This window comes from Leptonychotes weddellii, chromosome 4, assembly GCF_054177405.1.
Source record: "Leptonychotes weddellii isolate Sample4059 chromosome 4, ASM5417740v2, whole genome shotgun sequence".
Lineage (NCBI taxonomy): Eukaryota > Metazoa > Chordata > Mammalia > Carnivora > Phocidae > Leptonychotes > Leptonychotes weddellii.
Genome location: NC_138372.1, coordinates 153734096 through 153746445, shown reverse-complemented (window position 1 = coordinate 153746445; position 12350 = coordinate 153734096). Strand labels below are relative to the sequence as shown.

The 12350-nt window shown below is 37.1% G+C and overlaps 1 protein-coding gene across 4 annotated transcripts in view; it reads right to left on the bottom strand.

Moving 5' to 3' along the window:
• COL14A1 (collagen type XIV alpha 1 chain) overlaps nucleotides 1-12350 on the bottom strand; it is a 207315-nt gene that overhangs the window by 173940 nt on the left and 21025 nt on the right. For all 4 annotated transcript variants that reach the window (XM_081816457.1, XM_081816455.1, XM_081816456.1 and 1 more), the window contains exon 3: nucleotides 8689-8805. In XM_081816457.1, coding sequence (XP_081672583.1) covers nucleotides 8689-8805 — 117 coding nt within the window. The remainder of the gene's footprint in view (nucleotides 1-8688; nucleotides 8806-12350) is intronic.

The window sequence follows — 12350 nt, the reverse complement described above, 5'->3', positions numbered from 1 at the left end:
TAAAACAAAAAGATAAATCAGTACTAAGAAACAGGTTAACTGGATACATTAAGAAAATTTATTAATCAGCAATCAAGATTTTAAAAGGTGAAAACACTTAAATATATATCTAATGGTGCATAGGCACATAGCACTTAAATTTAACATTGTTCTTTATCATTCCTGGTTGTACTCTTTGCATTAGATAACTTGTCTAATTTAGACAGAACACATTTACAAAAATCTTTCATCATAATGCATTATTGCTTTTATACACTAGGGAAAGCCATAGTACAGGATTAGAAGACAGTAAGCCCTCAACATCAGACACAGTCTTCAAGGAAAGAATTCCACTTAAAAGTGAAGGGAAAGATAGAGGCAGACTGAGTGCCATTATCTACGCTGGAATTTTTGCTATGGTCTCTCTAAACTGATTCAAAGCATCCCTAAAGCATTAGCAATGTAATTATATTAAGTCTGAGTGTAACTGGCTCAGGATGTTGACGGAACCAGTCACTGCCTGGCTACTTAAACGTTAGCTTGCGTCGTGAAAAGATTTCAAACCTCCATTATCTCTCCATCAAATTAGACTGACATCTAAGGCTTTCGTGGAAATACTGTTGGTTAAATACTCAACTTTAAGGCGAAATTCCAAATATGCCTTTCTTTTCTAATTTCTGGCAGTAGGTACTAAGTCTGAGAAAGGAGAAATTTAAAGCTTCCGCCCTGCTAGCCCTGACGGCAAAAAGGATCTGAAATTTGCTGAATGAATTAAACGTAACACAGATTACAATATATTGTAATCATATTCTCATAAAATTAATAATGTTATGTCTGAAATTTGATGCTGCTATCATCCAGGCTGCCTGCTACTAGAAGGCAGAACTGAGCCTTTTTCTTGCCAAATGCATTTATGTCCAAGATATTAAACACGGTTTCACAAACGTCTATTATTTAAAGCTCATCTACTACAAAGTGCACCAAATAAATCTTTCTTGATGTGTGTTTCACTAAGAAAAAAAAAGTTTCTTAGAATACTCTGTATTAGAATCCCTGAGAGGCACAGGTGTATTATTTTACTAAAGGCTTTGAGAATTCTGCAATAAAAAGGCTTTAAACTCTTTAAAATAGGACTTCTTAAATTTCTTTGACCATTAAACCATTTAAATGGTTGTATAATAGTTATGAGCATCTTGCAGATTACCATGGAACACGCTTTGGGAAAGACTGGTATAAACTGTATTTGGAACATGTCTTGCAGTGCTAAAATGTCTACATTTTGTGTCTGGATGCATTTATTACTCTTTTTTATTCACTCTATTTTATGTTTGATCAAGTAGATAACAGAGCGTCAACACTGTCTTATTGGCTTGGGTCACTGTAGTAAGGACACTGAGTGAGTCACTGGAAAAAATATAACCAGTATTCATGAAGAAATAATTTGCTTTCACCCTCAATTTTTATTTTGTCTCTGGAGGTGTTTAAGTAAGAGCTGGAGGTTTGCTTTGTGGGTGTGCTGTGGCAGAGAGGATTGAAGGATCTGGCTGAGATTTGGGTCAGAGGCTACACAAGTCACTTCTAAGACTCCCTGATTCTTTAATGCCACCTACAGGGTATACTGAATAGTTTAGTATTATCAGTTAATTAATCAGGGAAAGTTAAAATACCAATTACCTGGAGGAAAAAGAATAAACTTTCAAGATCAGATATGGGGAATTCTCGGAGGTACCACAAACTGGAAACTCATAATTTGACCTTTAAAGTCATAATGATGTTCAAGAATCTCTTTTTTTTCCTTCCAAGATTTTATTTAAATTCAAGTTAGTCAACATACAGTGTAGTATTGATTATAGGAGTAGAATTTAGTGATTCATCGCTTACATGTAACACCCAGTGTTCATCACAACAAGTGCCCTGCTTAATGCCCATCACCCATTTAGCCCATCCCCCCACCCACCTCCCCTCCAGCAACCCTTAGTTTGTTCTCTACAGTTAAGGGTCTCTTATGGGTTGCTTCCCTCTCTGTTTTTATCTCATTTTTTCTTCCCTTCCCCTATGTTCATCTGTTTTGTTTTTTAAATTCCATATATGAGTAAAATCATATGGTATTTATCTATCTCTGACTGACTTATTTTGCTTAGCATAATACACTCTAGTTCCATCCACGTTGCTGCAAATGCCAAGATTTCATTCCTTTTGATGGCTGACTAATATTCCATATTATATATGTATATGTATATATGTACATATATGTATATACGTGTGTGTGTATATATATATATATATATATATTTGTATAAATACCACATCTTCTTTTTCCATTCATCAGTTGATGGACATTTGAGCTCTCTTTTAATAATTTCGCTATTGTTGATAATGCTGCTATAAAACATTGGGGCGCATGTGCCCTTTTGAATCAGTATTTTTTTATCCTTTGAATAAACACGTCATAGTGCAATTGATGGGTCATAGAGTATTTCTATTTTTAACTTTTTGAGAAAGCTCCATACTATGTTCCACAGTGGCTGTACCAGCTTGAGTTCCCACCAACAGTGTAGGAGGGTTCCCCTTTCTCTGCATCTTCGCCAACATCTGTTATTTCCTGAGTTCTTAATGTTAGCCATTCTGACAGGTATGAGGTGATATCTCATTGTGGTTTTGATTTGTATTTCCCTGATGGAGAGTAATGCTGAGCATTTTTTCATGTATCTCTTGGCCATTTGTATGTATTCTTTGGAGAGATGTCTGTTCATGTCTTCTGCCCATTTCTTAACTGGATTATTTTTTGCCTGTTGAGTTTGATATGATCTTTATAGATTTTGGATACTAGCCCTTTATCTGATATGTCATTTGCAAATATCTTCTCCCATTCTGTGGGTTGTCTTTTGGTTTTGTTGACTGTTTCCTTCACTGTGCAGAAGCTTTTTATCTTGATGAAGTCCCAAGAGTTCATTTTTGCTTTTGTTTCCCTTGCCTCTGCAGTCGTGTCTAGCAAGAAGTTGCTGCGGCCGAGGTCAAAGAGGTTGCTGCCTGTGTTCTCCTCTAGGATTTTGATTGTTTCCTGTCTCACATTTAGGTCTTTCATCCATTTTGAATTTATTTTTCTGTATGGCATAAGAAAGTGGTCTAGTTTCATTCTTCTGCATGTCGCTGTCCAGTTTTCCCAACACCATTTGTTGAAGAGACTGTCTTTTTTCCATTGGACATTCTTTCCTGCTTTGTCAAAGATGAGTTGACCACAGAGTTGAGGGTCCATTTCTGGGCTCTCTATTCTGTTCCATTGATCTATGTGTCTGTTTTTGTGCCAGTACCATACTGTCTTGATGATTACATCTTTGTAATACAGCTTCAAGTCTGGAATTGTGATGCTCCCAGCTTTGGTTTTCTTTTTCAACATTCCTCTGGCTATTCGGGGTCTTTTCTGGTTCCACACAAATTTTAGAACTGTTTGTTCTAGCTCTGTGAAAAATGATGGTGGTATTTTGATAGGGATTGCCCTGAATGCATAGATTGCTTTGGGTAGTATAGAACTTTTAATAATATTTGTTCTTCCAACCCATAAGCAAGGGATGATTTTCCATTTCTTTGTGTCTTCTTCTTCAATTTCTTTCATAAGTGTTCTATAGTTTTCAGTACAGATCTTTTACCTCTTTGGTTAGGTTTATTCTTAGGTATCTTATGCTTTTTGATGCAGTTGTAAATGGGATCAATTCCTTGATTTCTCTTTCTGCTGCCTCATTATTGGTGTATAGAAATGCAACAGATTTCTGTACATTGATTTTATATCCTGTGACTTTGCTGAATTCATGTATCAGTTCTAGGAATTTTTTGGTGGAGACTTACGGGTTTTCTACATAGAGTATCATGTTGTCTGTGAAGAGTGAAAGTTTGACTTCCTTGCCAATTTGGATGCCTTTTATTTCTTTTGGTTGTCTGATTGCTGAGGCCAGGACTTCCAGTACTATGCTGAACAACAGTGATGAGAGTGGACATCCCTGCCGTGTTCCTGACTTTACGGAAAAAGCTCTCAGTTTTTCTCCCTTGAGGCTGATATCCGCTGTGAGTCTTTCATATATGGCCTTTATGATATTGAGATATGTTCCTTCTATCCCTACTTTCTTGAGGGTTTTTATCAAGAAAGGATACTGTATTTTATCAAATGCTTTCTCTGCATCTATTGAGAGGATCATATGATTCTTGTCCTTTTATTAATGTGGTGTATCACATTGATTGATTTGCAGATATTGAACCACTCTTGCAGTCCAGGAATAAATCCCACTTGATCGTGGTGAATAATCCTTTTGATGTACTGTTGGATTTGATTAGCCAGTATCTTGTTGAGAACTTTTGCATACATGTTCATCAGGGATATTGTTCTGTAATTCTCTTTTTTAGTGGGGCCTTTGCCTGGTTTTGGAATCAAAGTAATGCTGGCTTCATAGAATGATTCTGGAAATTTTCCTTCCATTTCTATTTTTTGGAACAGTTTCAGATGAATAGGTATTACTTCTTTTTTAAATGGTAGAATTCCCCTGGGAATCCATCTGGCCCTGGACTCATTTGTTGGGAGATTTTTTTTTATTTTAAGGTTTTTATTTTATTTATTTTTTTTGACAGAGAGAGAGACAGCAAGAGAGGGAACACAAGCAGGGGGAGTGGGAGAGGGAGAAGCAGGATTCCCGCTGAGCAGGGAGCCCGATACGGGGCTTGATCCCAGGACCCTGAGATCATGACCCGAGCTGAAGACAGTAGCTTAACCGCCTGAGCCAACCAGGCGTCCCTGTTGGGAGATTTTTGATTACTGTTTCAATTTCTTTGCTGGTTATGGGTCTGTTGAAATTTTCTATATCTTCCTTTTCAGTTTTGGTCATTTATATGTTTCTAGGAATGTATCTGTTTCTTCCAAATTGCCCAATTTGTTGGCATATTAATTGCTCATAATATTCTCTTATAATTGTTTGTATTTCCATGATATTGATTATGATCTCTCCTCTTTCATTCATGATTTTATTTATTTGGGACCTTTCTCTTTTCTTTTTGATAAGTCTGGCTAGGAGTTTATCAGTATTGTTAATTCTTTCAAAGATCCAGCTCCTCATTGTGTTGATCTGTTCTACTGGGTTTTTAAAATTTCTGTATCATTTATTTCTGCTCTAATCTTTATTATTTCTCTTCTGCTGCTGGTTTTAGGCTTTATTTGGTGTTCTTTTTCCAGCTCCTTTAGGTATAAGGTTAGGTTGTGTATTTGAGACTTTCCTTGCTTCTTGAGGAAGGCCTGAATGGCTATATACTGCCCTCTTAAATGACTGCCTTTGCTGCATCCCAACGGTTTTGGACTGTCATGTTTTCATTTTCATTTGCTACCATGTATTTTTTTTATTTCTTCTTTAATTTCCTGGTTAACCCACTCATTCTGTAGTAGGATGTTCTTTAACCTCCATTTGTGATCTTTTCAAATTTTTTCTTATGGTTGACTTCAAGTTTAATAGCATTGTGGCCTGAAAATATGCACGGTATGATCTCCATCTTTTTGTACTGGTTGAGGCCCAATTTGTGACCCAGTATGTGATCTATTCTGGAGAATGTTCCATGTGCACTTGAAAAGAATGTGTATTCTGCTGCTTTAAGATGAAATGCTCTGAATATATCTGTTAAGTCTATCTGCTCCAGTCTGTCATTCAAAGCCATTGTTTCCTTGTTGATCTTCTGCTCAGGTGATCTGTCCATTGCTGTGAGTGGGGTATTAAAGTCCCCTACTATTATTGCATTATTATCAATGAGTTTCTTTAAGTTTGTTATTATTGATTTATATATTTGGCTGCTCCCAAGTTGGGAGCATAAATATTTGCAATTGTTAGATCTTGTTGTTGGATAGACCCTTTATTATGATACAGTGCCATTCTTCATCTCTTATTACAGTCTTTGGTTTAAAATCTAGTTTGCCTGATATAAGGATGGCTACTCAGCTTTCTTTTGATGTCCATTAGCGTGATAAATGGTTCTCCAGCCCTTCACTTTCAATCTGGAGGTGTCTTGGGGTCTATGAGTCTCTTATAAGCAGCATATCAATGGGTTTGGTTTTTTTATCCATTCTCATACCCTATGTCTTTTGATTGGGGCAGTTAGTCCATTTACATTCAGAGTAATTATTGACAGATATGAATTTAGTGCCATTGTATTACCTGTGAAGTTGCCATTCCTGTAGACTGTCTCTGTTCCTTTCTAGTCTTTGTTGCTTTTGGTTTCTCTTTCCTGCTCAAAGCGTCCCCTTTAATATTTCTTGCAGAGCTGGTTTGGTGTTCACGAACTCCTTTAGTTTTTGCTTGTCTTGGAAACTCTTTATTTCTCTTTCTATTCTGAATGACAGCCTTGCTGGATATACTATTCTTGACTGCATTTTTTCCCATTCAGCACATTGAACATATCATGTCACTCTGAATATATCATGTCACTCTCTTCTGTCTGACAAGTTTCTGTGGACAGGTCTGCTGCTAACCTTATGTCTACCCTTGTAGGTTAAGGACCTTTTGTCCCTCACTGTTTTCATAATTCTCTCTTTATCTTTGTATTTTGCAAGTTTCACTATGATATTTCTTGGTGTTGACCTTTTGGGTTTGGTGTAAGCAGCTCCAGCCTCCACTCTCTCTCTTCCTCTCCCCCTCTTTCTCTGTCTTCCCTCTGCAAAAAGGGCTTCCTTCCCTCTGTGACACCGCAGCTTTTCTCTCCCCCAATCCACATCTCCAAACCTCACATCTGCCATGTTCTCTCCCTCTAATTGTGCAGATTGTTTTCTTAATCCTCAGATCGATTTCCTAGTTGTTCAAAATGATTTGCTTTTTGATCTAGCTGTGTTCAAGGGGTGAGGTAAGTTCAGGGTCCCCCTACTACTCCACCATCTTAACTCGCCCCAAGAATCTCTTAAACTTGAATTTCCCATGATGGCTTATTTCAGAGCACAAACTGCATTTTCAGAAGTCAAAGTTGTTTCAAAATTGGGCTATACTTCAAAATGAAAATTATGAACTAGGCTTGAGAATGAAATATTGCTTTCTGCAAGTGTGTCACTTCTGTGAGCCAACATGGGTAAATTTGGCATCAGTATCACTGAACCATAAATCAGTCTAAGGAGTCTGTGGGTAATATTTACTAATAGCCTTCTAGAAGGTTCGTTTTTCATGGCCAAGCAAGAAGCCAGGTGTTTCAGGTGTTCATTTTGTTTGAGATTTTAAATCCACCACTGGGTAAGATGTCCACAATTATAAACAACAGAGCATCTGTCAGCCTCATTAAATGAGTTGGGAAAAGGACTCCAACAGCAAGGAGCCCAGGTCCATATAACCATCTTTATCACCAATAAAGAGGAAAAATTATTATAAGTATATAAATATATATATATGTATTATACAAATATTCTATTATTAAATATTTCTTACAGACTATGTGAAACGGGATCCTAGGAAAGGAAATGAGATCCGAGAGACATACTCAAATCATCTTTATATCATCACAGGCAATATGATTGAGCTCTGACTATCTAACCGTCACTGTTCTAAGTGCTTTACCTTTATAAATTCATTTAGTCCTCACAACAAGTGCTTCCCAAATTTAACATGCATAGGAGTCATCTGGGGATCTTTGTAAAGATCAGATGCTGATTCAGCAGGTGGGAGATGGGGACCAATACTCTGCATTTGCTCTCAGCTGATGCCTGTGCTGGATCTCAGATCACAATTTGAGTTCCAAGCCTTACAACTCCATGAGGTGGGGACTAGTGCTGTTTGTGCATTTTACATAGGAAGAAACCGGAGAACGGAGAGGTTATATAACTTGTGCAAATGACATTTCTTCTTTTTTTTAAAGATTATTTATTTATTTGACAGAGAGAGAGAGAGAGCACAAGTAGGCAGAGGAGCAGGCAGAGGGAGAGGGAGAACCAGGCGGGAGCCCGATGCGGGGCTCAATCCCATGACCTGAGCCAAAGGCAGCTGCCTAACCGACTGAGCCACCCAGGCGCCCCCCAAATGACACTTCTTATACACCACAGAACCAGGTGTGGAGCTCAAGCAGTTCATGCTATTAACCCCATCTTTGTCTCCATGACCCTATGTAACAATGGCAATTCCTCTACATACTCTGTATTGTTTTACTGATCATATTTGTATAATAAAAACATAAAATAGAAGAAAAAAATTAAACCAAAAATTTAATTTAAAAAATTTTGCATAACTACTTTATCTTCATGATCAATAAATCTAACTTTTACTTTTCCTGCTTTAATTTATCACTTATTTTCACAATGTCTACTTAGCTTTTATCATTTTAATGTATAATTGCTGAATAATATACTATCAAGTTAATTAATCATAATTTACTCAGCTGGTCACAACTGTTGGCTTTCCAGATGTATTGCATTTTTTTTTTTTAAGTGTCAACAGACCAAAAGTATTCATACTCTGTTGAAATAGAGGTAGTGAAGATTTTAATAGTCTGGAAATTTCTCCTGAGGAGAGTTATGGTGAGCCCAATAGTGACTCTTTAGACTTTAGGAACATTATTTCCTTGATTAGAGGGTAAGATTTCAAGTTCAAATATTAAATTAAAAACAAAACTTTCAAATGATTTTAAAGCAACACTCAATACTTCACATTTTTAGTTATCTATGTGTAAAAAGTTGCTAATACTCTAGAAAACACAATCAACTGTTTTTACCTGAAGCTGGAGTCACAAGAAGTTTGTATCCACCAAATTTCCCCCTTGGAGCCTTCCATGAAATCTGTATACTGTCATGAGATAATACATTATATCTTAACCGTGTGGGTGGGGCCACTGCAAAAGGAGAAACAAAAATTGTTTAAATGTTGAAACATTAAAGCTGCCATTAGTTAAACTGAAGAGTCAATGTCATGAAATCAAAACACATGACTTCATCAGCCTCAAAATATGCTCTTTCTATAACCTCATTAATGAATCGATCAATTTGCACAATGACACAAACCCAAGAGCATCTGTTTCTTACTCAAGAGATAAGCATTTATTCAGATAGTACTGACCTTATGACAAAGACCTATGACTTAGGGTTAAAATTTAACGCTCTAGTCTAGTTCAAATTGAAGCCAATCTTGTAAAATATGTTCATTATGTTACAAGGATGATTTTTTTTTTTCCAACTTGGAACATGTAAGCTTTTATAATCACTCTACTGGGAACTGTTTTTATGCCTTTAGGTTTTTCACTTTAGTAATCCAGTATTTTTTATGATTAGGTCATTTAAGAAGGCTGTCATGGACATATTACATTAATAAGATCTTCATTTAAAAACATTTGAGAAAGAGATTATAAAGGACCAAAATAAAAAGGACCAAATAGAAAATAATTATGTATTATAAAGTTTGATCCATTCTTGAAGTGTAGCTGATTTATATCTTTCAGGAAGATACATAGCATATGGTCATGAGTCATGCCAGTACATTTAATCTTTTCTGATAGTTCACAAAATGGGTAGGTCTATATTACTCTTGTGTATGTCATTCAAACTTCAAAACATGTTTTTGGAACCCTACATCAGTGTTCCAGAATTTCAAAAGAAATAGTTTAAGAAGATTTTAATTACATAATACTGAAATTAGTTTGTCAAAAAAGAAAAGCTTACATGTAACAGAAAAGTTAGCACTTGCTACCCACTCTCATGCCCTGCCTTTCTTTCTCACTTTAGGAAACAGAAAGAGGGGGAGGGAGCAAACATTCCCCTTAATAGGTATGTAGCACAATATGGGGTTTGGGCATTAATTTTATTTCAGTTCTGTCACTTATTAGATAAAGAAACTTTAGTGATTATTTCTTCCAAAACTTTATTTTTAGAAAAAGTAGACTGTAAATGTTTGCTTCTCTTGCCTTTATATCATCTAAGAGATGATCTCAAAAGCTCATTTAATTCTCACAAAAATACAGTGCCATACCGATTTTATATATAAAGGAACCAAAGAGAAGCTAGAGACTTGCCCAAGTTCACATACTGGTGAATGACAGTCCCTGACCCCAAGTGAAATGCTCTGTTTCTTCGGCAGAAAAGCCATATTAAGAAGGCATCCTTCATTGAGCTAGATGAATGAGTAACCTACTCCTCTACAAACTACCCACTCATTCAAACTCAATAAGCAGTGAAGGACACAATCTTAAGGGTAGGTATTCTCTTTCTGTTGCCCTTTCCTACCTCTTAGTAGAGAATACTAGCCATTCTCAGTGGAACAAAGAGTGGACATTTCTCTCGTTTATGGGAAAATATGGATTTATCATAAGAATAACTATTTTGAAATTCAAGAGGAAGGTGGCTAAACCTAACATTTGGATGAACAGAAAAACTATTACTATTTTTGCTTAGTCTGTAACTTGATGAGAATAATCTATTTATAGGTAGGCTCTTATTACTTATGGAAGAAAATTTAAAATACAAATTAAACAATTTTAAACAATATATCCAGTTGCTTGGCAAAATCTTGCCAGTGGGCTGGTAGACCTCACTGGCCAAGCTTATTACCAAGTTCTACATGAATGCCCTGGTGAAAGACAGCTGACATGCCTGGGAACCATCAAGTGGAGAAGTACAACAAGGACGATGGAGGATGCAGTCTAGACAGTTAGTTGCAAGAGGATCAACCAATTCTGTCAGTACCCCAGGCGTGCTGACTTCTCAAGGAGGGCAAATAAGTCAACAACATTCAGAATTCCTAAGTTCAAGAATAGAAATCTTTACAGCATTTTCTACCCAGGCTACTATTCTTTAAAGGTTTTATTTATTTATTTGAGAGAGAGAATGAGCGGGGGGGGGGCGTGGTCAGAGGGAGGGAGAAGTAGACTCCCCTCTGAGCAGGGAGCCCAATGCAGGGTTCAATCCCAGGACCCCTGGATCATGACCTGAGCTAAAGGCAGACGCTTAACTGAGCCACCCCGGTGCCCCACCAGGCTACTGTTCTTTAAATGTGGTCTGAGATTATAGCCCTGCCACATTTTATTAGTTAATAACCATAGCCTTTTGAACCCCCAGGAGAAAGTGATGAGGATAACAATGATGCATCTGACTATGGTCCCATTATGACTGCTAGTAAAAAGCAATACCACCATTCTCTTTTATCAACAGACCACATCTATTGCTAGATCAGCAAAAATACTCCCACAATCAGTAAAAGAAAATCTTGGTTAGACACAAAGTTCACATTTCCTTTAGTTTTTTGCCTTTGGGAGAAAAAGAGTGAACAGAAAAAAGGCTAGTTAAGAAGGAAGGAGGCATGAGGTCATAGTTTCAAACTTCAAATTTAACTCCTTTTTTCTCTGTACAGAAGACAGACCCTGGGGCTTACATCAGAGCAAAGGTAGCCAAGATTGAGAAAAACGCTGTAAATGCAGTACAGAAATCATTGCTCTTATCTCATGAAATGAAAAGTTGGGTGTATTTGATGCCAGACCCATGATTTTTCTTTTTGCAAGCACAAAGGAGGTGCTTCTATACATACCCTTAACTTCCAGTAATAATTACAAATGCTGATGTGAATTTGACTCAGCATTTAATTCATGTTAGTTAAAATCCTAAGCTTTTTAAGAAGACAAAAAATGAGTATAAAGTTTGATTTCTAGCCCACACCAAGAACCCACAGTAAGCCAACCAACTCATTCCTTGCATGGTGAAGCCAGGCTTCCTGTGTGGGATTGGGCCCAATACAACATTTGTGAATATATGTATTTCATCCTGAAGAGGAATGGAGGAGGAAGAATGAGGAGGGTCCATTCTTTATTTTCCTCTCTACTGCAGGGTTAGGCTTGTTACTGAAAGTATAGGGCTGTTTTTGTTTTGTTGTGTTGTGGGTTTTTGTTTTTGTTTTTTTTGAGAGGGAAGTTTTTTTTTTTTTTAAAGATTTTATTTATTTGAGAGAGAGAGAATGAGAGAGAGAGCACATGAGAGGGGGGAGGGTCAGAGGGAGAAGCAGACTCCCCGCCGCGCAGGGAGCCCGATGCGGGACTCGATCCAGGGACTCCAGGATCATGACCTGAGCCGAAGGCAGTCGCTTAACCAACTGAGCCACCCAGGTGCCCAAGAGGGAAGTTTTTTTAAACCCCCAAATTTCACTACAATTATTCTCATAGAAATCAAATCTTGTAGGCAGAAAATGAATGTTTACGTGATTTATTGAAGCCTCGCTGTTATCAATAGGCATTTGGGAAATTTTATTTCATAAAGTGCCTATTAAAGGGCTAATTCCCATCCTTCCCTTCTTCCCTTTCTTCTTCCCACCCTCCCTCCCTCCCTTCCTTCTCTTTCTTTTTTTCCTTTCTTCCACTTCAACTCAACAACTAAAATCTTGCTGTTTTGACATGTGACA